The sequence below is a fragment of the Salmo salar genome, chromosome ssa20, assembly GCF_905237065.1.
Source record: "Salmo salar chromosome ssa20, Ssal_v3.1, whole genome shotgun sequence".
NCBI classification, from domain to species: domain Eukaryota; kingdom Metazoa; phylum Chordata; class Actinopteri; order Salmoniformes; family Salmonidae; genus Salmo; species Salmo salar.
The window spans coordinates 20,567,353-20,594,567 of NC_059461.1; the positions used below are offsets into that span (position 1 = coordinate 20,567,353).

The 27,215-nt window shown below is 43.6% G+C and overlaps 1 protein-coding gene across 9 annotated transcripts; it reads right to left on the reverse strand.

Moving 5' to 3' along the window:
• Positions 1-388: 388 nt before the first annotated feature.
• LOC106579940 (RNA-binding protein Musashi homolog 1) lies at positions 389-26,797 on the reverse strand. Of its 9 annotated transcripts, none has more exons than XM_014160358.2 (15): positions 26,610-26,797; positions 26,202-26,242; positions 25,366-25,447; positions 24,079-24,163; positions 9,644-9,685; positions 8,910-9,002; positions 5,679-5,727; positions 4,972-5,054; positions 4,749-4,866; positions 3,979-4,116; positions 3,299-3,355; positions 2,974-3,096; positions 2,722-2,867; positions 2,246-2,291; positions 389-2,028 (listed from the first exon to the last, which is right to left on the reverse strand). In XM_014160358.2, the coding sequence occupies exons 1-14, from the start codon at positions 26,666-26,668 to the stop codon at positions 2,250-2,252; spliced, it is 1,158 nt and encodes a 385-aa protein (XP_014015833.1). In that variant the 5' UTR covers positions 26,669-26,797; the 3' UTR covers positions 389-2,028; positions 2,246-2,249. The 9 variants fall into 9 exon arrangements, with proteins under 9 accessions (XP_014015833.1, XP_014015832.1, XP_014015831.1 ...); XM_014160357.2 differs by having other exon boundaries at positions 389-2,097; XM_014160356.2 differs by having other exon boundaries at positions 2,701-2,867; positions 26,610-26,796.
• Positions 26,798-27,215: the final 418 nt, after the last annotated feature.

Genomic DNA, 27,215 nt, shown 5'->3' on the forward strand with positions numbered 1-27,215 from the left:
TGCATATGCGGAAGGCCTACATTGGCGGATGCAGTGGATTGAGACATCTCTAGTTTAAACAGACAGATTTTCATGGGAATTTGTTATGCATCGAGCTGAGCATTGGGGGGGCGGGGGAGCCTCAAGTGGATAAATTATTTTCATATTTCTTATGCCCAGCTCATGAGGCCCCTTGATGATGTGAGGCCTGAGGCAATTGCCTCTTCTGCGTAACGGTGTCTGTCAGTGGGAGAGACTTCAATCCCTTTATCTGACATACTGTACAGTATACTAGTCATGTCAAGCTTGAAAACCAATCCATTACTTCCCCCTCTCTTCATCTCGTACTGTTTCTAAACCTTTTCATGAAAACCATGTTTGGAAAGACAGTTACAACTTAAAGCATTAGTAGAATGTTTAAAAATAATTTATTAGGAATTGTAAAAAAATTGAAAAGAGGGTTACAGTGTTGACAAGAACCTTTCAGAGTAAACACAGAGTCCAAAGGCTGCAACACCATGGCAATCAATCAGCAGGCTTAGAAAAATATCAACATCTACAACTTGGTGATAGAAATTGACAGTGCCTCTTGTTCTTAAACTAACCACTAAAGTAAAACACCTTATCTAATCTCCCATTGCAAAAAGGTAACATTTTTTACAAGTATATAGCTTCTTATGAGTTTCATGGCTCCAGTCTGTGTCATCCAGTAGATGTACAGTGTATCTGTCAGTGTGGAGAAGGGGGTTGAGGAGAAATACATACAATCTCATCATGGAAGAGCCTCAGGAGAGTGTTAATTTAGCACTGAAATGAATGAACAAATCCCCTCCACACATCGACAGAGACAAGGAAGTTCATTAACAAACCAAAATGAAGATTATAAATTCACATTTTCCACCAATGTATCCATTCCCTGACAATACAATTCAAAACTAATTCCAGTGTGACCGCATAGCCATACAATGCACAAACACACAAACCCGCAGTCACACAACACAATCTGCAAAAGAATCTAGCCGTGAAATCGTACCATTGTGAAACTGTTTTATGACTGGTTCCTGCATGTTTGTCCTTCATTTTCCTTTACAACCACTACATATTCAAAATTATCATTCTAAAACAACAATAAAATAAGTTCCAAGTAATGATGAAAGAAACCGTTTTAGGCCTACTCAAAAGAGGAATATCCCCACAAGCTTTCTCTCTCCCAGTGCTGATAACGGGTTCCTGCGTGAATTCACAGTATAGGAGCAAACCCTTTCACTCTGACAGACCTGGACCAGTCTCACAACTCAGACAGCTAAAGATTATGAATCACACAAATACACTATGATATGTATCAGTCTGAGTGCCCAACACCAAACAGTATGAATGAAAGTAAAAAAACATCTGCTGAAAACAAATACCATCACTGCCTTCCCAATACCCCTCGTTTTTTGCAGAATCCAAAAGACAGTTATATTTACAATATTTTACAAAGACAAATCTGACTGGAAATAGGCTCATGAATATCAATTTTGTTACTTTTATCATTATTAGTATAACAAATGTTTGTTAAAAACCTACCAAGATATACATTTTTCAACTTTGTAATACATACAAAAAAATTGTATTATCAGCAGTTCTGTATGTACTGAAAGATAAATATACATTTATTCAGTACAAATACTTGCTCCTTCACATATTCCGTACATGGAGATCACTTTTTCTCCCTCACCGCCTCTCAATAAAACACCTTCTTCTGACAAAAGAATCAAATGGAAAAAAATTATAAAAAAGAATTAAGACATACAAGAATACATGACAATTTCCACAAAACAGTCAAATGAAATAAAATAAAAAAGTAGCTAGAATTATCTGCATGTTTTTCTAATACAAGCAGAAATATATATTTTTTAAAGGTTGTTGTTCCTTTCTGCTAACTACAGTAACATGTTAGACAGGAGGGGATGTTAAGACCGAACACAGGAAGTCTGAAGAAAAGAGATCCTCAGTGGGAGGAGGGGCGTGGACATCAGGGATCAAGGGTCAGTGTTCCCACTGCACCTGCAGCATCACACAGCCAGAGAGGAGTGTCAGACCAGTTCAAAGCTTTCCATCTCTCAGTTCACAGCTCTGCAGAGAAATTGAGACAATTTTCATGTGTGTATAGGCAACATTATATTGTTACAATAAATGTACAGTAAATTAGAGTGATTTATTTGAATGGAACATGACTCTTCTGAGTATGTGATGCTGTGGGTGGGTATAGTAGCAGACTCACTCTCTCAGTGGTAGCCGTTAGTGAAGGCCGTAGCAATCAGAGGGCCCTGTAGGGAGCAGTCAGACACAGGAGAGATTAGAGGGAGCGCCCAGTCATCACAACACAACCACCAACACCCTCAACATCACCAACATCATATCACATTCAATAATACAATAACACAACCCTCACCAAATGTGCAAGCAAAATCTGTCAAAATGGACAGTATATTACCCAAGAGCAACATTACTTGTTCCTTTGACAGACAATTCTATGCTCATAACAGACCCCCTCAATGTATACGATCATAACACAGGATTGGACAGTATTGCAAGATGGATCTATGAACATGTGCCAAGATCAACATCTTAAGAGCACTGCTATGTAGCATAGATAGTCTTCCTATGACAAACTGAACAGATAGTATGCAGACACATTTTGCATTTCCAAACATGAATAGGGTCTAAAATACCTACGTGGTAAGGGCTGTGTCTTACCCCCAGACTATGGCCGAACCCAGTGTTTGGGGAGGGGCTTGCAGCGCTGAGGTAACTGCTGACAGCAGACTCCTGATTGGCTGCTGCATATAAGTCTGCCATTGGCCCAGGGCTGCTGAACCCCCCCGAGCGAGAGGGGGCGGAGCCTAAAATAACATACAGATGCAAATAAGTAGACAGACACATAATTAGTTACACAGGAGAAATACTGTACATCAAATTGGCAAACATTTCTCAACCCCTCATACATACCTCTTGCTACTGCTGCTGCCGCCACTGCCATTGGTCCGTATGCCGACAGAGGAATGGCTGACAGGGTAGAGGAGGTACAGCAGGTTTCAAATCCAGCTCGGGCTACAAACAGCGTTGACCTCTCTAGAGGTCAGTCAGAACATGATTTTTACCATTATCCTTGACATCATGTCCACCTCTAACATATGGGGCTACATTACACTGATGAGGGCAAACCCACGACTGTGGTGTGTAATTAGTGTGTAGTAACTGGTGTGTAGCACAGTAAAGGGGTGTGTAGCAGACGGACGGCATGCTGCTTGTAAAGGCCAGAGGAGGGACTGACCTGTGAGCTCAGGGGGGTGTGGTGATGTCAGAAGAGGGGTCCTCTCTAAATGGAATTCTAGAACAGAAACATCAGAGAGTGCGTGGTCAAGCAACACACCCATCCACACACACACACACACACACACACACACACACACACACACACACACACACACACACACACACACACACACACACACACACACACACACACACACACACACACACACACACACACACACACACACACAACTAGGGGACACAGGAACACACCAGGAAAAAAAAAAACAGGACGAACAGAAGAAAAATTCAGCTTAACTGGTGGTTCAAGCGCAATACGTTAGGATGGAATAAGAATATACTGCCCCCCACAAACATACCCACTCTTTCTCTTAGGAACACACACAATCACACACAAAGCACATGTAGTCCACTCCCTGATATTTATAAGCAGCAAATGACACTCAGAGTGCATTATGAGCTTCCATGGAGGCTGTGTTGGTTAAAGAGTTTGTCTGTGTTGTGGGAGCTATACACAGTATGACGAGTCTAGACACACACCAAGTGAAAATGAATAGGATCACACAACCATCATTAAATGATTGGACTCCTCTACTACTCTGTGACCGTCCAGGAACCTCCCAAAATGGCCATGATTGACTCAAGGGAGTATGAATGGGTGGAGGAGTAGCTTCTTACCAGGGAATTGATAGGTATATCCAGGGGTGATGCCAGTGTAACTTCGACTAGTATACGTAGCTGTCTGAAACCCTGGGTAACCTATGGTGAAAGGACAGTCATGGGTCTGTGTTTGAGTGAAACAGTGCTGCCCCCTGCCTGTGAAAGAGGATACTGTCAATGTAACAACAGGTTCACAGAAACAATACACTCAATAACATTTGTTATTCTAGATCAGCCAACAGCGTATGCTGTGTACGTATGCTCAGCTCAAAGTTGATCTATCTTAACAACTGTACCCTTGCTTATAATTCCCTCGTCCTGCCAACGTCATTGGGAGTATTGCAGTTCTCAGACTGAACAGTAGATGGTAGTGTCATTACCCCATCTTCAGAGGCATGCTTTAACCACTAAATCCTATTTTATATAGGTATAAAATATATATATATATATATATATATCTCATAAATATCAATATTACATACATACACACATTACTTTTTCCTAAGATCATACAGTGCGCATCAATTCCAGGGTAACTTAAACTAATTTGGTACCACATGTTTTAATAGACTTGGCAGGCTCAAATATGAAATGATCTTACTAAGGGGAGATGATGTTATGAAGAGTATGCTATCTGTCCCCTAGCGGTAGTAACTTCTGTGGTAAATCATCTCCTCATAATATAAAATATGATATTATGAGAGGATGTGTGATGGTATGGGGTAACAGGATGAGGGGCCACATCATCGTCGACATTACTGTCGTCATCCTCGTCACTATGAGTTTACCCAGCATGCCGATGCCCAGCATGAAGGCATCCATGCCGTAGGGCATCACCCGAGAGCGCCCCCTGGCCGAGCCCGTGGGTGACATCACTTCCTTGGGCTGAGCCTTCTTACACTCCACCTGTCATGAACACACACGAGGGGGACAAAACTGTCAACAACCACAACTAACAATTACATTGTGTATTGAATAACGAAGGATTTATTTAAAGCCTTCTTAGCTCACCATTTTGCTGTTTATCTCATGGAAGTGCATCTCACACACTTTCTCCACCACATCCTCATTCTCAAACGTGACAAAGCCAAACCCTGGAGTGGACAAATACAAATAATGTATGTGAGGAGGGTCAGCTCATGAAGTGCTCGGCAACACCATTGATTAAAGCCCATTATTGAACATCTCAAACCCACGTTTGGGGAAATCCATTCTGCTGTGGGGCTAATGCTAGACTGCTAACCACCTCCTGTATTAGGTATTGTAGTAGCCGCTTAGTACGTTCGCACCCTCCCGCCTCTGGGCCGCTGTTCCTGGCTCATCCCCTCCCCCCTCCCTGCTGGCCAGGTCAGCGAGCCTCCCTCCCTCCCTCCCTCCCAGAGTAAAGCTGGTGGGCTGTCATAATCGATCAGTCCCAGGGTGGGTAGAAGGCGCTTTAGGAGGCTTTATTCTGATCCCCGATTAACAGACTGACTAATTATCCTAGACTTGTTCCTCTCCTCCTACTCAGTTCCTCCTGTTCAGCCTATGAGGAGGAGATAGCTGATAGTTGCTTTATTCAGGAAAAGTATTACTTACCATGATTGTGATATGTGGTTGTCTTACCTAGCTACCTTAAGATGAACCCACTAAATGACTTAAATGTAAAAAAAAACTATTGAGGATATGGAGATGTAAGGCTTAGAGTACTGGACAGAGAGAGGGTTTCTCAGTCTCACCTCTGTGTCTGTTGGTGGTCTTGTCGAACATGAGCATGGCATCATCAACCTAGAGGAGACAGAGTTTTACACACATCACCTCACACAAATGTACGCACGCGCCATATTGTCTGACCTCACCCCTTCTCAAGTTCTCCAGGGAGGCTCAGCAACAGATGGAGAAAAGGGGCAGAGCGAGGAGGGGTGGAGGAGGGGGACAGGTTTCAAAGGAGGGAGGGGAGCACAGTAGAGGAAGAGAAGAAAACAGAAGAAGAAAGAAACATCTTAAGAGGGGACATTAGTGATGCATGGGCACAAGATGGCCGCTAGAAAAGGTTTGATTCACAAACACAAAATCAGAATCACTTCCCTGTTTCTCTTAGTTAGATGTCTTGCCTCTGAACTGCATAGTTGGAATCTCTCTCTGAAAAAGAGGACATAATCCACCCTCGCTCCCCCTACTTTCCAAAGTTTGCCATTCCCATGGCAACTGTGTAAAAAGTTTTCTTAAAAATCTTTATCCGTATCACGCATTATTTGTTGAGAGAGAGAGAGAGAGAGAGAGAGAGAGAGAGAGGATGTGTGAGAGTTTGAGAGAGAGATACAGACATAGATAGACAGAGAAAGAGAGAGGATGTGTGAGAGAGAGAGGAAGAGTGAGAGATATAGACAGACAGATAAGGTACAATAAGTAAGGTAGAAATGTGGGCATGTATAATGTTGGATGTGGGGAAGAGGGACTAGGGAGAGAATACAGGTACAGACCATGGTGAGGTAGAGATGGGTGTGTGAGAGAAAGAGAAGTGAAAGAAACAGTATCGTGAGATAGAGGTGGAGACAGAAAATGTGGGACTAAATTGGGAGGGAGGAGAACAGAGAGCGACAAAGAATGGGTGCAAGAGAACAAAGAGGTGTGGAGGCTTTGTCTGTTGGCACAGCCAGCCATAACTCCTATTCTCCTAGTGCCCTCTCTTCCTCTCCCTCTGTACCTCCCTCCTTCATAGTACAGAGGCCCAGGATTCATCTTCAGCTGAACACAGACCAATACATTTCAATACAAAATCTAATAACAAAAGCAACTGCCAAACACCTAATATCATTCAAATGAACTCCTGAATTAATTGCTAAGTCATATTTTAGTAAAGCAATATGTGTGCTTTCCACATTCAATATCTGATGCCTTTCAGTTTGTAATAAAGCCAAAGGCAGGTGCACATGGTTCCACCACCCATTTGCCAGAGCCACTTATTCACACGCCTATACGGTTCCACGCAGAGCTGACACATTGTGTTAGTCAATGTGCGTGTGTCAGTGTGTGTGTTCGTGCTTGGGTCCACCCTTGGGTAGCTTGCACGAAGAAAGGTCAAGGGTGAGGGAGGAGGGCCTCCAGCCAGGGTGAAAGAAGACCTGTCAGTCTTAGCTCTCTCAAATCCCTGACTCTTTCCACTCTGACATTTCCCTATCACCCCTCCTGTCTCCCTAACCAGGCCTGCCCTCGTTCTAGTCCAAGCACCATGACACAGCAATGGAACACAGACAATGTTGCTCCACAGTTTAGAGCACCAAACTTTAACCAAACTGTATATACTGAATTAGAAGTCTGAATTAAATGCTGAAATCTACAACCTGCAGGATGATAAAACTGTCCTGACACTTCAGATATGTTTTTCACATGTTCCCCACAAGTACCCAGTGCAATTAAAATGTACACAGGTTAAAACATCAATGTCCTCATTTAACTCATCTAACTAAATGTTTCTAAGTAAGTCAATAACTGTCCTTCAAAGCTATATATTGCAAACACGGGACATTTTAATGGTGCACTGGACAATATTCCCCTCTTACCCTCTCTTCCACTGGTCATCCTCCCAGTCATTCTCTCCCCATCCCTCGCTCCACCCCCTTGTCCAGGGCAGGGCAGGAGACAAAAGGTCCAGCGAGGCAGTCTAATCAGAAACTTCCATGGGTGGCTAGAGCTTACATTTCTCCATCTAGCCATCTCTCTCTCCATCTCATTCCATTAATGCAATTTTATGATTGGGAGCGAAGCACTTCATGTACCACTTACGTATGTGATAGATACAGGAAGTAACATTTTAATTATCAAGACTGATTTTAATATTACATAATCACACTGCTCTGACTGACTAATGGTAAACTACATAAATTAGCTTTGCCACAGCCTTTTATTGGGGTTGAAAGCTAATCTAGTTAGCATGCAGGCTCATTGGTTTATATGATTTCCTACTGAATTTGCACCTTACTTGCATAGGTTACTTGCGACCACTATTTCAAGTTGTCTGTTTAAAATAGTTACAATGTCAACAAAAAGTAAGAAAAGTTTGAAGATTCAACAGGAGTAAGAGTGCACCACAATAAATATTGAACTCCTGTACAAACTAGCAAAATATTTGCCTAGCTTTGTTCAAAGACATAACCGTCTCTGCACCCGCTCTCCCTTCTGCCTTTGTTACCTCTTCGTTTATTATCTCTGCTCTGCATTTCAAAGCCCTTGGAATCTATGGTGGGAAGCGTCAAAACTGAGTACAATACGGATATTCAAATAAATATCTATGGATATTCAAATAAAATCAAAGGCATAATTTTGAAGAACTGAAGACAGACTGGAAGTGACACGTATGCTGGTTTGGGTCTGTTTTGACCGTTGGTCAACCAGTGTTATTGTTACAAAACTCCTGGGTTGACGCTCTCCAACCGCCCGCCCCCCCCCCCCCCCACCCCACCCCTCCCCCCCTCAACACAAAACCCCTTGCCCGCTGAATTACTTGGGGACAATGGGCAAGCCGGGTCACCACGGTAACGGACCAGGAGGGGGTTGGGGGTAGGAGCAGCTGTTACATCAGATTAATTCAAATTCTGATAATCCCTCCCCCTTCCCTACCATCACCACACTCACTCCCTCTCCAAAACTTTTTTCTCCCTCTTTTCCCTAACTTAGCCTAATGCTCCATACCTCCGTTCTACCCTCTCTATCCTTCTTCTCCTCCACCCCTCCCACAAGTAACTCTCCTCCCTTCCAAAACAACTCTTCAATTGCACTTCATTTTTACCTTTACCTCAGCAATCAGTTTCATCTGAACAACAAAGACGTGAGACGGGTTGAGGAAAACAGTGGCATGGAGGATGACGCAACGTCACACTCATCTCCACTCCCTCAACACAGTCTGAGACACAGATCCACACACATCTACATCACATTTCAGTAGCTATACTAACTCCCATGCTGCTTACCTTTCCGAACTGCTCGAAATACGCCTTGACATCCTCAATGGTCGTGTTCACGGAAAGACCTCCAACAAAGATCTTCTTGGTCCGAGTCACTAGCTGCAATAGGAAATGGGTCGGTTTATGACTGGATGGAGAATGAATAACTGTGATAACGCCATTGATTAAGATGAACCTTTAACGGTGGCTGTAGTTGGGTAGCCTGGTATTGTCCATCTCTATGATATATTAATTAAGCTGCCAATGGAAAAACCACCAGCAGGCAAAGCTTGAAATTTACCTGAAAGCTCCTAAAAGACCCCTTCGCATGAAAAATAAAGGAGTCAGATGAAATAACTGTGCCCAAGTATTAGCACAAAATGTTTTTAGACTTAATGTTGATATTTATGGCATCACGACCAACATTATTAACATAGTTATTACTCTGTTTATGTAGAAAACTACTACTGCTACCACCAGCTGCATTAATGCCGGTGAACTTGCAGGTTACACGCTCTTATGAATATATAAATGTACATTATTGTGCTGTATAAGGTGTTAACAAAAGCCACTTGATCACACAAGAGTGTACAGATCACATTGATGTCACAGCAGCAGTCATGACAAGGCATTAGGCCAGATAGAATGTGAAAAGCTTAACATAGCAAGCACAGGCTAACCTGCTCCCTCCCAGCAATGCCATTCACACTGGACTCACAGGACTAAGCCCTGATAAACCATCAGTAGACTGGCTCACTCACCTTGGGCTGGGCTCTACGAGGGAATGCAACTTTCGGATCAATCTAGAGGAGGAAGTTAAGAGGAGAAAGGCCGGTTTAGACACACAGCTCCATACAGAGCCCATGAAATCAGGTAAATGTGAACCAAGTCCTTGGTTGTGGTCTCTTTGGTGCCGCTCCTTGCCTCATCCTGTAAGGGTTCCTTATTAACGTGGGTGTCCGGGTTACAATGCTGCACCAGTACATTAGGTCATTATGAGAGCTAGAGGAAAAAGACAACTAGAGGAAAGACCCGAGGGATTGTTCTTTTCACAACGTGGGGCATAGAAGATGAAAAACATTGATGAGTATAACATTTACTTTCCCTCTGAAAGAATCTGCTGGTAGATTTGGAACTAAGAAACTCTCATTTTAACTCCATTGTAACCATAACCCCATTGGCCTAGCCAGGGTTGCTCTCAGTTCTATGAATACTTTTCCAACGCCTGAAGTGCTGGTTTATAGGTGTGCATGTGCAGGTGGAATGAGTGGGAATGTTTTACGGCATGTCTGCCTGCCTTCCACAACCCTCACCTCCTCTCGTCACCAGCATGTGATCTCCTGGAATCTCACACAGGCACTACAATCACAAACACATCTCACCTCCACAAAAAAGGAAGGACGGCGAAAGAGACACAGTAGGTGAAAAAAGGGAAGGACAGCACAGAACAAGAGGAAGATGAGGAAGACGAGGAGGGAGAATGGACTGAGGCAGACAGAGGAGAGAGCCGTCAACCTCACACACTGACAGCACATCAGCCTCAGTTTGTTTGTTTTTCTCACCTGCTAAGACGTTATGATGATTTTGTGAGCCATTTAAAAGCCAACATTTCATAGTGTGTTTATCGCCGTTCTTCCACACAGTTCTTCAGTAAAACGTGGGAGCTAAGCTATCATTAACAGTGCAGAGACTGAAATATTGGACACTAAATTAATATAATGATAATAAATAATAATAACAAAAGCCAAACCATTAAATTCATATATTTCCAATTGACAATATAGTCGTTTGTTCAGATTGGATAAAGAGTAACTACACCATACAAAAAAGATGCAACTATAGAGACTATAGTACAGGAATTAGAGACCTCTATAGTATTAGTCTCTACTGATCTAATAGAACAACTAGAGTATTCCACGCTGTACTATTATGCTACAAGACAGTAAGACAGTACAGTGCTAAGAGCACTATATTAGTCCGTAACCATGACAGGGTAGAGTGGAACTACAGTAGAACTACAGTAGAGAGCTAGTGCCTCTGTGGTACACCACATGCGTTTACCAGAGTAAAGTACAGTGTTATGTCTACGTGTATAGTGTCGACATCACGGCAGGTTCTCCTGAGCAGAGTGAGAAGGCTCCGCTAGACTGAATGGTGTATCGGATGCAGTCTACTGTTTAGTTCTATGGTTGCTAGACTACTCTGATAGTCACCTCCGGTCACCAACCCTCCTGATGTCCAACACTCCTGTGCACATTAAAAAACAAACAAACAGACACACACACAAACAAAATCAACGTACAGCAACCAACACACACCCATGGGGGGAAAATATGGACATTAGACAGGTGAGGGAACTTTTTCATAAAATAATTTTTGAAAACAAAATGAATGACCCGAATAGAGAATTGATTGGAGAAAGTTAAATGCCCCCCTTTTCTATATTTAAGACACAAAGTAAAATACATAACCACAAACTGCAAAACATCCTGCTTTAAATTTTTTTAATGATGACATATTTATTGGATAATGCTAAACGTGGCAGAGGTGTCAGGGAGATAGGCCGTAACCCAGGCCCACCGACTGTCCACAGAGCTGAGCCTTAGAAAAAGGCAAGGAGGCTTATCAAATCAGGACAATCCATTTGACCAATTACAGTCCAACCATGCACTCTTTAAAATAAAGGTGCAAGTTGGAACCAAATAAGGTTCTGGAGAACGATGCTATAGGGGAACCATGTTAGGATTTCTGAAGAACCATAAATGGGATGGTTCTTTGAAGACACATACAAAATACCAAACCAGAAATGTTTCGGATTGAATAGCCCTGCTGTAGTTTTAAGCCTTAATTGCATATTTCCCAGGGTGCCTTTCGAGTGAATTTTAGCGTTACCAGTACACCCCATGACTGTGTTTGGTAGTGACCGAGACATGGCTGTGTTTGGTAGTGACCGAGACATGGCTGTGACTGGTAGTGACAGAGACATGGCTGTTGCATTCATTACTTTTCAGTCCTGTGGCCTTCACCAAGTGAGTACTTAGCTGAATATGTTGTCATTAAAATTTAATTATTGAAGACAATACATATTTCATAAGGCCTTCTTTTGAGGGCCTAGTTTTACTCTAATTCAATGGCCTGAAACTCAGTTTATATGCCACGTCAGCCCTGCAAATCATATTATGCTGGTTTGTGAAGTGATGTGCAATTCCTATTGGAATCCAGACAGAGTTGGGATAATAAAAATTCCAAAAATGTTGGATAACACACCACCTGCATTCAGAATGACTGCCAGGGTTAGAAAGACTAAGATATGAGACTACCTTAAATATATAAACTGGAACAACCATAACGGGTGCAATAAGTCCAATAAATACGTTTTTTTTTAAAATGTTATTTATATTTCAGTAGCATAAGATTAATTAATCAATCAATGTACATGTAAAAACATAGATATTGACATAAACAACAACAACAACAACAAAAAATCAACCTGCAATAGAGTATGCTGGGTAATATGATAATAATGGGAACACCAACTGTTCTGCCTGCGGCTATGGAACCCTGACCTGTTCACCAGACGTGCTACCTGTCCCAGACCTGCTGTTTTCAACTCTCTAGAGACAGCAAGAGCGGTAGAGATACTCTCAATGATCGGCTATGAAAAGCCAACTGACATTTACTCTTGAGGTGCTGACTTGTTACACCCTCAACAACTGTGATTATTATTATTTGACCATGCTGGTCATTTATGAACATTTTAACATCTTGGCCATGTGCTGTTATAATCTCCACCTGGCACAGCCAGAAGAGGACTGGCCACCCCTCATAGCCTGGTTCCTCTCCATGTTTCTTCCTAGGTTTTTGCCTTTCTAGGGAGTTTTTCCTAGCCACCGTGCTTCTACACCTGCATTGCTTGCTGTTTGGGGTTTTAGGCTGGGTTTCTGTACAGTACTTTGAGATATCAGCTGATGTAAGAAGGGCTATATAAATAAACTGCTCAAAAAAATAAAGGGAACACTTAAACAACACAATGTAACTTCAAGTCAATCACACTTCTGTGAAATCAAACTGTCCACTTAGGAAGCAACACTGATTGACAATACATTTCACATGCTGTTGTGCAAATGGTATAGACAACAGGTGGAAATTATAGGCAATTAGCAAGACACCCCCAATAAAGGAGTGGTTCTGCAGGTGGTAACCACAGACCACTTCTCAGTTCCTGTGCTTCCTGGCTGATGTTTTGGTCACTTTTGAATGCTGGCGGTGCTTTCACTCTAGTGGTAGCATGAGACGGAGTCTACAACCCACACAAGTGGCTCAGGTAGTGCAGCTCTTCCAGGATGGCATATCAATGCGAGCTGTGGCAAGAAGGTTTGCTGTGTCTGTCAGCGTAGTGTCCAGAGCATGGAGGCGCTACCAGGAGACAGGCCAGTACATCAGGAGACGTGGAGGAGGCCGTAGGAGGGCAACAACCCAGCAGCAGGACCGCTACCGCCGCCTTTGTGCAAGGAGGAGCACTGCCAGAGCCCTGCAAAATGACCTCCAGCAGGCCACAAATGTGCATGTGTCTGCTCAAATGGTCAGAAACAGACTCCATGAGGGTGGTATGAGGGCCCGACGTCCACAGGTGGGGGTTGTGCTTACAGCCCAACACCGTGCAGGACGTTTGGCATTTGCCAGAGAACACCAAGATTGGCAAATTCGCCACTGGCGCCCTGTGCTCTTCACAGATGAAAGCAGCTTCACACTGAGCACATGTGACAGACGTGACAGTCTAGAGACGCCGTGGAGAACGTTCTGCTGCCTGCAACATCCTCCAGCATGACCGGTTTGGCAGTGGGTCAGTCATGGTGTGGGGTGGCATTTCTTTGGGGGGCCGCACAGCCCTCCATGTGCTCGCCAGAGGTAGCCTGACTGCCATTAGGTACCGAGATGAGATCCTCAGACCCCTTGTGAGACCATATGCTGGTGCGGTTGGCCCTGGGTTCCTCCTAATGCAAGACAATGCTAGACCTCATGTGGCTGGAGTGTGTCAGCAGTTCCTTCAAGAGGAAGGCATTGATGCTATGGACAGGCCCGCCCGTTCCCCAGACCTGAAATCAATTGAGCACATCTGGGACATCATGTCTCGCTCCATCCACCAACGCCACGTTGCACCACAGACTGTCCAGGAGTTGGCGGATGCTTTAGTCCAGGTCTGGGAGGAAATCCCTTAGGAGACCATCCGCCACCTCATCAGGAGCATGCCCAGGCATTGTAGGGAGGTCATACAGGCACGTGGAGGCCACACACACTACTGAGCCTAATTTTGACTTGTTTTAAGGACATTACATCAAAGTTGGATCAGCCTGTAGTGTGGTTTTCCACTTTAATTTTGAGTGTGACTCCAAATCCAGACCTCCATGGGTTGATAAATTGGATGTCCATTGATTATTTTTGTGTGATTTTGTTTTCAGCACATTCAACTATGAAAATATAAAAGTATTTAATAAGACTATTTCATTCATTCAGATCTAGGATGTGTTATTTTAGTGTTCCCTTTATTTTTTTGAGCAGTGTACATTTGATTTGACCAAGACTGGCATTCTTTTACACTACTGAGTGTTAATTTAACTCTTTACGGTGTTAATGTAACTCTTGAATCAACACTAGAAATGTTACACTGAAAGATCCATATTAATCACAGATGGGGTGATCCCACCTGACATCTTCCCACTCTCCCTTCATGCATCCCTTCCTCGCTCTCCTCGACTTCCTCACTTTACGACTTCCTCACTTTCTCACTTTACCTCAAACCCTTTTCTAAACCATGATGACAGAGTGCAACATCACTCCGATGGGAGTAACCTTAAAACATAATACAATAATTCTCCGTAGATAGGCTACTCAAGTCACTAGCAGACAAATAAAAGTCAATTAAAAAAGTCCTTCTGAGTGGACCTCCCTCCATTCTTGTCCTGGAGCAGGTTAGTCAGTCACAGCATGGTCAATTCTTTCGGTTGCCACTAGAGAAGGTTTCTCTCTCTACTGTCTAACAGGACAGCCTGCCTGCGGCTGTGAGAGAGAAGAGAGGGGGCAGGGTGTTCTCGCTCTAAACTAAAGCCAATCCTATTCACCATCCCACCCCTGCCGTTGGTCACTGAGCCTTCTCCACCACAGACACACACTCTAAAGCTGCAACAGAGCACCGGCCACGCAGAGCACAGTCACACCCTGTTACCAACCACACTCAGCCATGCTCCATCCAGCTGACAACACATGGATCTAATCTATTACTGCTCTAGGTTTTTATAGGAGGTTAAACTGTCACCTAGTCTGGTATCCCAGGAATGACCATTTTCAAAGATGCTGGTTTGTGGCCAATCTCTTTGGAGGGAGGTGTCATGGAGACAAATCTCTCTCTCTCTCTCTCTCTCTCTCTCTCTCTCCCTCCCTCCCTCCCTCCCTCCCTCCCTCCCTCCCTCCCATAAAGCTCTCCACCCTAACAATGGCTCTCTCTCTCTCTCTCTCCCATAAAGCTCTCCACCCTAACTATGACTCTCTCTCTCCCATGAAGCTCTTCATCCTATGACACTCTCTCACTCTCTATCACACATAAAGCTCTCCACCCTAACTACAACTCTCTCTCTTTCCCATAAAGCTCTTCACCCTAACCACGACTCTCACTCTCTCTCCCATAAAGCACTCCACCCTATGACACTCTCTCTCTCCCATAAAGCTCTCTACCTATGACTGTCTCTCCCATAAATTTCTCCACCCTAACTACGACTCGCGCCCTCACATAAAGCTCTCCACCCTATGACTCTCTCCCATAAAGCTCTCCACCCTATGACTCTCTCGCTCTCTCCCATAAATACAGTGAGGGAAAAAAGTATTTGAACCCCTGCTGATTTTGTACGTTTGCCCACTGACAAAGAAATGATCAGTCTATAATTTTAATGGTAGGTTTATTTGAACAGTGAGAGACAGAATAACAACAAAAAAATCCAGAAAAACGCATGTCAAAAATTTTATAAATTGATTTGCATTTTAATGAGGGAAATAAGTATTTGACCCCCTCTCAATCAGAAAGATTTCTGGCTCCCAGGTGTCTTTTATACAGGTAACGAGCTGAGATTAGGAGCACACTCTTAAAGGGAGTGCTCCTAATCTCAATTTGTTACCTGTATAAAAGACACCTGTCCACAGAAGCAATCAATCAATCAGATTCCAAACTCTCCACCATGGCCAAGACCAAAGAGCTCTCCAAGGATGTCAGGGACAAGATTGTAGACCTACACAAGGCTGGAATGGGCTACAAGACCATCGCCAAGCAGCTTGGTGAGAAGGTGACAACAGTTGGTGCGATTATTCGCAAATGGAAGAAACACAAAAGAACTGTCAATCTGCCTCGGCCTGGGGCTCCATGCAAGATCTCACCTCGTGGAGTTGCAATGATCATGAGAATGGTGAGGAATCAGCCCAGAACTACACGGGACGATCTTGTCAATGATCTCAAGGCAGCTGGGACCATAGTCACCAAGAAAACAATTGGTAACACACTACGCCGTGAACCACTGAAATCCTGCAGCGCCCACAAGGTCCCCCTGCTCAAGAAAGCACATATACATGCCCGTCTGAAGTTTGCCAATGAACATCTGAATGATTCAGAGGACAACTGGGTGAAAGTGTTGTGGTCAGATGAGATGAAAATGGAGCTCTTTGACATCAACTCAACTCGCCGTGCTCGGAGGAATGCTGCCTATGACCCCAAGAACACCATCCCCACCGTCAAACATGGAGGTGGAAACATGATGCTTTGGGGGTGTTTTTCTGCAGGACAACTTCACCGCATCAAAGGGACGATGGATGGGGCCATGTACCGTCAAATCTTGGGTGAGAACCTCCTTCCCTCAGCCAGGGCATTGAAAATGGGTCGTGGATGTGTATTCCAGCATGACAATGACCCAAAACACATGGCCAAGGCAACAAAGGAGTGGCTCAAGAAGAAGCACATTAAGGTCCTGGAGTGGCCTAGCCAGTCTCCAGACCTTAATCCCATAGAAAATCTGTGGAGGGAGCTGAAGGTTCGAGTTGCCAAACGTCAGCCTCGAAACCTTAATGACTTGGAGAAGATCTGCAAAGAGGAGTGGGCCAAAATCCCTCCTGAGATGTGTGCAAACCTGGTGGCCAACTACAGGAAACGTCTGACCTCTGTGATTGCCAACAAGGGTTTTGCTAAGTCATGTTTTGCAGAAGGGTCAAGTACTTATTTCCCTCATTAAAATGCAAATCAATTTATAACATTTTTGACATGTGTTTTTCTGGATTTTTTGTTGTTATTCTGTCTCTCACTGTTCAAATAAACCTACCATTAAAATTATAGATTTATAATTTCTTTGTCAGTGGGCAAACGTACAAAATCAGCAGGGGATCAAATACTTTTTTCCCTCACTGTATCTCCACCCTAACTACGACTCTTGCTCTCTCCCATAAAGCTCTCCACCCTAATTATGACTCTCTCTCTCTCCCATAAAGCTCTCCACCCTAACTCCGACTTTTTCTCTCTCCCATAAAGCTCTCCACCCTAACTACGACTCTTGTTCTCTCCGATAAAGCTCTCCACCCTAACTACGACTCTTGCTCTCTCCTATAAAGCTCTCCACCCTAACTATGACTCTTGCTCTCTCCCATAAAGCTCTCCACCCTAACTACGGCTCTTGCTCTCTCCCATAAAGCTCTCCACCCTAACTACGACTCTTGCTCTCTCCCATAAAGCTCTCCACCCTAACTACGACTCTTGCTCTCTCCCATAAAGCTCTCCACCCTAACTTTGACTCTCTCTCTCTCCCATGAAGCTCTTCATCCTATGACACTCTCTATCACACATAAAGCTCTCCACCCTAACTATGACTCTCTCTCTTTCCCATAAAGCTCTCCACCCTAACCACGACTCTCGCTCTCTCTCCCATAAAGCTCTCCACCCTATGACCACTCTTCTCTCTCTCTCTCTCTCTCATAAAGCTCTCCCCCCTAACCACGACTCTTGCTCTCTCCCATAAAGCTCTCCACCCTAACTATGACATGCTCTCTCTCTCCCATGAAGCTCATCACCCTATGACACTCTCTCTCTCTCTCTCTCATAAAGCTCTCCACCCTAACTACAACTCAATCTCTCTCCCATAAAGCTCTCCACCCTAACTACAACTCTCTCTCTCTCTCCCATAAAGCTCTGCACCCTATGAATCTCTCTCTCTCCCATGAAGCTCTTCACCCTATGAATCTCTCTCTCCCATTAAACTCTCCACCCTATGACACTCTCTCCCAAAAAGCTCTCCACCCTATGACATTCTATCTCGCACTCCCATGAAGATCTACACCCTATGACTCTCTCTCTCTCCCATGAAGATCTCCACCCTATGACTCTCTCTCTCTCCCATGAAGCTCTCCACCCTATGACACTCTCTCTCTCCCATGAAGATCTCCACCCTATGAATCTCTCTCTCTCCCATGAAGCTCTCCACCCTATGACACTCTCTCTCTCTCGCACTCCCATCAAGATCTCCACCTTACCTATGACTCTCAGTCTCTCCCATAAATTTCTCCACCCTAACTATGACACACACTCTCTCTCCCATGAAGCTCATCACCCTATGACACTCTCTATCTCTCTCTCATAAAGCTCTCCACCCTAACTACGACTCTCTTTCCCATAAAGCTCTCCACCCTAACTACGACTCTCTCACTCCCATAAAGCTCTCCACCATATGACTCTCTCTCTCCCATCAAGCTCTTCACCCTATGACTCTCTCTAATCTCTCCCATAAAGCTCTCCACCCTAACTACAACTCAATCTCTCTCCCATAAAGCCCTCCACCCTAACTACGACTCCCTCTCTCCCCCATAAAGCTCTCCACCCTAACCACGACTCTCGCTCTCTCTCTCCCATGAAGCTCTTCACCCTATGACTCTCTCTCTCTCCCATGAAGCTCTTCACCCTATGACTCTCTCTCTCTCCCATGAAGCTCTTCACCCTATGACTCTCTCTCTCTCCCATGAAGCTCTTCACCCTATGACTCTCTCTCTCTCCCATGAAGCTCTTCACCCTATGACTCTCTTTCTCTCCCATGAAGCTCTTCACCCTATGACTCTCTCTCTCCAGTTAAACTCTCCACCCTATGACACTCTCTCCCTCCCAAAAAGCTCTCCACCATATGACACTGTCTCTCTCTCATAAAGATCACCACCAGATGACTCTCTCAATCCCATGAAGCTCTCCACCCTATGACTCTCTCTCTCTACCATACAAATCTCCACCCTATGGACTCTCTCTCTCTCTCTCCCATAAAACACCCCACCCAATGACTCTCTCTCCCTCCCATAAAGCTCTCCACCCTACGACACACTCTCTCCCATAAAGCTATCCACCCTAACTATGACACTCTCTCTCCCTCTCCCATCAAGATCTCCACCTTACCTATGACTCTGTCTCTCCCATAACTTTCTCCACCCTAACTATGACTCGCGCCCTCACATAAAGCTCTCCACCCTAACTACGACTCTCTCTCTTTCCCATAAAGCTCTCCACCCTAAAAATGACACGCTCTCTCTCTCCCATAAAGCTCTCCACCCTATGACTCTCTCTCTCCCAAAAAGCTCTCCACCCTATGACATTCTATCTCACACTCCCATAAAGATCTCCACCCTATGACTCTCTCTCTCCCATGAAGCTCTCCACCCTATGACTCTCTCTCTCTCCCATAAAATTCCCAACCCGATGACTCACGCTCTCTCTCTCCCATAAAAATATCCACCCTATGGCACTCTCTCTCTCTCTCTCCCATAAAGCTCTCCACCCTATGACATTCTATCTCGCACTCCCATAAAGATCTCCACCCTATGGCACTCTCTCTCCCATAAAGCACTCCACCCTATGGTTATCTCTCTCTCGCTCTCTCTCCCATGAAGCTCTCCACCCTATGGCTATCTCTCTCTCTCTCTCCCATGAAGCCCTCCACCCTATGGCTATCTCTCTCTCTCTCTCCCATGAAGCTCTCCACCCTATGGCTATCTCTCCCATAACTCCCCACCCTATGAAACTCTCTCTCCCATAAAGCTCTCCACCCTATGAAACTCACCCTCCCATAAAGCTCTCCACACCAACTACGACTCTCACCCTCTCTCTCCCATAAAGCTCTCCACCCTAACTACGACTCTCTCTCTCCCATAAAGCTCTCCACCCGATGACTCTCGCTCTCTCTCTCCCATAATAATCTCCACCATATGACATTTTCTCTCTCTCTCCCTCTCCCATAAAGCTCTCCACTCTATGGCACTCTCTCTCTCTCTCTCCCATAAAGCTCTCCATCCTATGACATTCTCTCTCTCCCATAAAGCACTCCACCCAATGACACACTCTCTCTCCCATGAAGCTCTCCACCCTATGACTCTCTCTCTCACTCTCGCATAAAGCTCCCCATCCTATGACACTCTCTCTCTCTCTCCCATGAAGCTCTCCACCCTATGGCTATCTCTCTCCCTCTCTCCCATAAAGATCTCCACCCTAACTATGACTCTCTCTCTCCCATAAAGCACTCCACCCTATGACTCGCTCTCTCTCTCCCATAAAGCTCTCCACCCTAACTTAGACTCTCACTCTCTCTCTCCCATAAATCTCTCCACCCTAACTATGACACGCTCTCTCTCTCCCATAAAGCTCTCCACCCTATGACACCCTCTCACATCAAGATCTCAACCCCAACTATGACTGTCTCTCCCATAAAGCTCTCCACCCTAAATAGAACTCTTGCTCTCTCCCATAAAAATCGCCACCCAAACTACGACTTTTGCTCTCTCCCATAAAGCTCTCCACCCTAACTACGACTCGCTCTCTCTCCCATAAAGCTCTCCACCCTTTCTACGACCCTCTCTCTCTCCCATAAAGCTCTCCAACCTAACTATGACTCTCTCCCTCCCATAAAGCTCTCCACCCTAACCACGACTCTTGCTCTCTCTCTCCCATAAAGTTCTCCACCTTAACTATGACTCTCGCTCTCTCTCTCCCATGAAGCTCTCCACCCTGACACACTCTCTCCCATAAAGCTCTCATTCCTAACTACAACTCTCTCTCTCCCATAAAGCTCTCCACCCTATGACTCTCTCTCTCTCCCATAAAGCTCTCCACCACATGACTCTCTCTCTCCCATAAAGCTCTCCACCCTATGAATCTCTCTCTCCCATAAAGCTCTCCAACCTAACTATGACTCTCTCTCTCCCATAAAGCTCTCCAACCTAACTATGACTCTCTCTCTCCCATAAAGCTCTCCACCTTAACCACGACTCTTGCTCTCTCTCTCCCATGAAGCTCTCCACCCTATGACACTCTCTCTCCCATAAAGCTCTCATTCCTAACTACGACTCTCTCTCTCTCCCATGAAGCTCTCCACCCTATGACTCTCTCTTTCTCCCATAAAGCTCTCCACCACATGACTCTCACTCTCCCATAAAGCTCTCCACCCTATGACTTGCTTTACTGCTTTAATGGCATGGGAAACATATGTTAACATTGCCAAAGTAAGTGAAGTGGATAATAAACAAAAGTGAAAAACAAAATTAAGAGTAAACATTACGCTCACAGAAGTTCCAAAAGAATAAAGACATTTCAAATGTCATATTATGTCTATATAAAGTGTTGTAACGATGTGCAAATAGTTAAAGTACAAAAGGGAAAATAAATAAACATAAATATAGGTTGTATTTACAATGGTGTTTGTTCTTCACTGGTTGCCCATTTCTTGTAGCAACAGGTCACACATCTGGCTGCTGTGATGGCACACTGTGGTATTTCACCCAGTACATATGGGAGTTTATCAAAATTAGGTTTGTTTTCGAATTCTTTGTGGATCTGTGTAATCTGAGGGAAATATGTGTCTCTAATATGCTCATACATTTGGCAGGGGGTTCGGAAGTGCAGCGCAGTTTCCACCTCATTTTGTGGGCAGTGTGCACATAGCCGTCTGCCTACGGTGGCCTTTCTCAATAGCAATGCTATGCTCACTGAGTCTGTACATAGTCAAAGCTTTCCTTAAGTTTGGGTCATTCACAGTGGTCAGGTATTCTGCCACTGTGTACTCTCTGTTTAGGGCTAAATAGCATTCTAGTTTGCAGTTTTTTTTGTTAATTCTTTCCAATGTGTCAAGTAATTCTCTTTTTGTTTTCTCATGATTTGATCTAATTGTGTTGCTGTGCTGGGGCTCTGTTTGTGAACAGACCCCCAGGACCAGTTTGCTTAGGGGACTCTTCTCCAGGTTCATCTCTCTGTAGGTGACGGCTTTGTTATGGAAGGTTTAGGAATCGCTTCCTTTTAGGTGGTTGTAGAATTTAACGTCTCTTTTCTGAATTTTGATAATTAGCGGGTATCAACCTAATTCTGCTCTGCATGCATTATTTGGTGTTTTACACAGAGGATATTTTTTCAGAACTCTACATGCAGTCTCAATTTTGTGTTTGTCCCATTTTGTGAATTATTGGTTGGTGAGCGGACCCCAGACCTCACAACCGTAAAGGGCAATGGGTTCTATAACTGATTCAAGCTTTTTTTTTGCCAGATCCTAATTGGTATGTCGAATTTTATGTTCCTTTTGATGGCATAAAGGCCTTTATTTCCTTGTCTCTTAGCTCGTTCACAGTTCTGTGGAAGTTACCTGTGGCGCTGATGTTTAGGCTGAGGTATGTATCGTTTGTGTGCTCTAGGGCAACGGTGTTTAGATGGAATTTGTATTTGTGGTCCTGGCGACTGGACCTTTTTTGAGCACCATTATTTTTGTCTTACTGAGATTTACTCGCTCTCTCTCCCATATAGCTCTCCACCCTAACTACGACTCTCCCTCCCTCCCTCCTCCCTCCCTCCCTCCCTCCCTCCCTCCCTCCCTCCCTCCCTCCCTCCCTCCCTCCCTCCCTCCCTCGAGTGGTGTCCTCTGTAGTCTCAACTCATTTTCCTTGTGTATATCTGTAGATATGTTGAGATGGTGTACCTCTCCAAACACAAAAGGGAAGAAGGAGCCTCAGCACATTTCAATACACTGACCTACCCCCAACCATCACCACTCCCACCCAGTAAGGGGGAACTCAGCCATCCCTATGACGACCAACTGGCAGCATTGTTCCCAAACCAGCCCACATTCATTAATAACAAAACCACACAACCCCCAGAGTTTTAAAAAAGCAAGTTATACACACTCCCTCATGCATATGTACACATAGGAACAGGTTGTCCGAAACAATAGTGCATTCTTTGATCTGGCTAACGGAGTTCTGAGATTTTCTTTTGTTTTCCCACAAGGGATCATAATTCCCCTCCATATGGTAGTGGTTGTTCTGACACTCCATCCCTATTGAATAGCACCGATATGACAATGTTGGGAATATCACCATCTTGTCCCAACTACATGAACACCTGTAGCTTACTAGTTTCAGGGTGCAGAGGCACAAGTTAATGAATTGATGTGTTTAAATAAGAGAGTTATGGAGGTAATTTTCACCCTAGGAACAAATTACTTGCGAACTGAAGTATAAAACAGCATGCAGAACATTTGACGATGAGTTTACACTTGCTATGAAGCAGAAACTGTGCAATTGAGCACAACCCTGTCTGGGTCCCCCAGTTTCCATGGCAATTGACACTGTGTAACGCTTTCTTGACCGTTTCACTGTGGGAGGGTAAGGGAAAGAGAGAGCACATTCTGTAGCCAAGTCTATTCCTGAACTTTACTCCATGGCTCAACATGTAGTTTTTAGACCCCATTTTAAGTGTCATGTGTAAAGAACACTTGTAAATCATATTGGGAAAAGCAATACTCATAAGTATTTTACTAATAGCATAGTTTAGTAGTCTAGATTCAATTAAAGGCAGCTATGGTAACTTTAACAGTGCCATATAAAGGCAATAATATATCTACATTTACTTAATTTTGTATTTATATTTGACTTATTTCCCAGAGATAATGTAATAACTTTACAAAAGTAAAGAAAATGTAGAATATGTCTAAAAGACTTAAAATTGATAAAACTACTACAGACATATGAAATATGGTTTTAGTTAGTTCTTGAGAACAGAAAACATGTTTTGGAGTAGGCTTTTGGGTAAAAATAGAAGTGATAATATTAGAAAAGTATTCTAGTCTACAGAAATACTTTAAGTGGATTAATAACTCACTGTTTTTGAATCCAACTCATGCCTGGTTACTGCCAAAACTGAATCCACACCGGCCTGGTCAACAAACGTGACAAATCCAAAACCCCTGCAAATAAATATCAGCATATACAGTGCCTTCAGAAAGTATTCATACCCCTTGACTTTTTCCACATTTTGTTGTGTTACAGCCTGAATTTAAAATGGATTAAATTGAGATTGTCACTGGCCTAATACCCCATAATGTCAAAGTGCAGTTATGTTTTTAGAAATGTTTTGAAAAATAATTAAACATGAAAAGCTGAAATGTCTTGACTTAATAAGTATTCAACCCCTTTTTATGGCAATACAACACATTACTGAGAACCACTCTTCATATTTTCAAGTATAGTGGTGGCTGCATCATGTTATGGGTATACTTGTAATCGTTAAGGACTGGGGAGTTTTTAGGATAAAAAAGAAACGCAGTGGAACTTAGCACAGGCAAAATCCTAGAGGAAAACCAGTTAAGAACGAATTCTTATTTACAATGACGGCCTATTCTGGCCAAACCCTCCCCTAACCAGGACAACGCTGGGTCAATTGTGCGCTGCCCTATGGGACTCCCGATCACGGCCGGTTGAGATAAAGCCTGGGATCGAACCTGGTTCAGTCTGCTTTCCCCCCAGACACTGTAAGATGAATTCACCTTTCAGCAAGACAATAACCTGAAACACAAGGCCAAATCTACACTGGAGTTGCTTACCAAGAAGACGGTGAATGTTCCTGACTGGCCGAGTTACAGTTTTGACCTACATCTGCTTGAAAATCTATTACATGACCTGAAAATGGTTGTCTAGCAATGGTCAACAACCATTTTGACAGAGCTGAAATAATTTTGAAAAGAATAAATATTGTACAATCCAGGTGTGGAAAGCTCTTAGACACTTACCCAGAAAGACTCACCGCTGTAATCACTGACAAAGGTGAGTCTAACATTTGGGGTATGAATACTGAATGAGATATCTATATTTTATTTTCAATAAATGTGCAAAAAAAAAATTCATTATGTGACATTGTGTAGATGGGTGAGACAAATCTATTTATTCCATTTTGAATTCAGCCTGTAACACAAAATATGGAATAAGTCAAGCGGTATGAATACTTTCTGAAGGCACTGTAAAATGAATAAAACACAAAGAAAGTATGGACACATAATAATCATGTGAATTAAGTAGGCCTATGTAATCACGAGCAGTTTAACTGGTGTGATGTGTCTGAGCGGGCTTGGGCTTTTCTGATAGGGCGCTGCGCCACGCACACCCCCCTCACCTAGAGCGCTTGGTAACTGGATCCCGCATCACCATGCACTCCTTCACCTCGCCATACTTGCAAAAGTACTCTTTCAATCCCTCTGAAAGAAAGAAGACCAACAAACTGAGATAAACTATTTGTTTTGTATGTCGGTTGCATAAAGCAGGTGGTGTGTGACGCTACAGCCTACTATGGTAGAATTGTAGCCACCATTGTTCAACTTTCTGATGGTCGCAGTCTGTGATTCGGTTCAAACGTCAACAATGTTAATGTCCAGTAATGAGAACATAAAATAAGGAATATTTCAAGTTGACCATGACAGCCTATACAGAATAGGATATATTTCGGTTATATCAACATACATACTGCATAAAGAGAGTAAACTATGATACAATATCCAATGACAGAATCAAGACAAAACTCATCCCTCAAGGAATGCAACGATCTTTCTTCCTGCGATGGGCTCAATTATTGTCTTGAACAATAGCTTATTGCCAAAGTAAAGATTTAGGGCCAGTTATAGTTTTGTCTCATTTCTTTAGCATTGGTTCATTTTCATTTTGGCATTCTGTATTATATCCCCCTGTATGGTAGGTTACTGATCTGTGTTGAATGAGGGACTTTGATTTTAGCAAAGGACCTCTGATTGAATTTACCTAGATGCCAAGCGAGTGTAGCACAACTGATTCATCACTTTTAGAAATCTTGAATCAAAATTTAGCCTAGAATTTAGGCTAATAGCTACAGATTATTATTTCCTACTCTCACTGTGACTTTAAAAACACATGACTGAGAATTACATACGAGAATAAACGGCTGATAAAAGTTTGATGGAGTTTGGAGAAAAAGCTCACCTTGTGTCGTCTGCCAGCTGAGACCGCCTATGAACATTTTGCTAAAAGAAATAACACGTAAGTGAAAATGCACATTAAATAGGCCTACGTAATATGTAAGCTTTGATGTTTGGTAAACAAGGGCAGTTCAATCATTTAGACATGTCGACCCGTTACAGCAATATTTAACTCGCTAAATATAAATTATAACACCGTTATTGAAGCCTATATATAACTTAGCTGTTCACAAAAATACTATGAATGGGCGGTCTCTCTTTGAAGATGAGAAGCCCATGGACCAACAACACAAAAAGTGCGAGTACGCTCTCCGTCTCAGTAAAATAGGTAGTTTCTCTCAACTCCCGGGTTTGTCTCGGAGGTGTATCGATCTCATGACTAGGTATAGCCGACTAAGGAAGGTAGGTTTACCAGGGGTCGTGAGGGGAGTCCGTGGAGGACAGGCTGCTCTGGCTCCCTTCCGTATCCATTTCGTGCCGGTGTGTTCAGACTGTACGGTATGGAAAAACAGACAGAGTGGAGAGATGGGGCGGGGGTTTGGCCAAGGTTTAAGGGGGGAACGGGCTGTTGCAGAGAGGAGGGACGAGTGCATTTGGCTCAAGGAGAGGTGGTCGACTCCTCCTTGTGCTGTGCCCGCGTGTTCCTCTCATCCTAGCAGTACGCACATTTTACGCATGCTTATAAATACAAAAATGTGTTACAATTTGTAAAATAAACAAATAGAGATATCAATATGTATTTTAGTTTGGGTAAATGATAATACTGTATGAAATCATTAGAATTATCATTTTTGTTGGTGTGAGCTAAATATATTTCGTACCGGTTTAAGGTTTTAAACTAGGCACATAAATACACTATATATACAAAAGTATGTGGACACCCTTCAAATTAGTGGATTCGGCTATTTCAGCCACACCCGTTGCTGGCAGGTGTATAAAATCGAGCACACAACCATGCAATCTCCTTAGCTAAACATTGGCAATAGGCCTTACTTAAGAGCTCAGTGACTTTCAACAT

Coding starts and splice junctions, on each gene's coding strand:
- LOC106579940 (XM_014160356.2), bottom strand. CDS start 26,668: ATGGATACGGAAGGGAGCCAGAGCAGCCTGTCCTCCACGGACTCCCCT. Junction 24,164..25,365: donor CCAGTTACCAAGCGCTCTAG/GTGAGGGGGGTG, acceptor ATTTATTTGCAG/GGGTTTTGGATTTGTCACGT. Junction 3,097..3,298: donor ACACCCCCCTGAGCTCACAG/GTCAGTCCCTCC, acceptor ACTGACCTCTAG/AGAGGTCAACGCTGTTTGTA.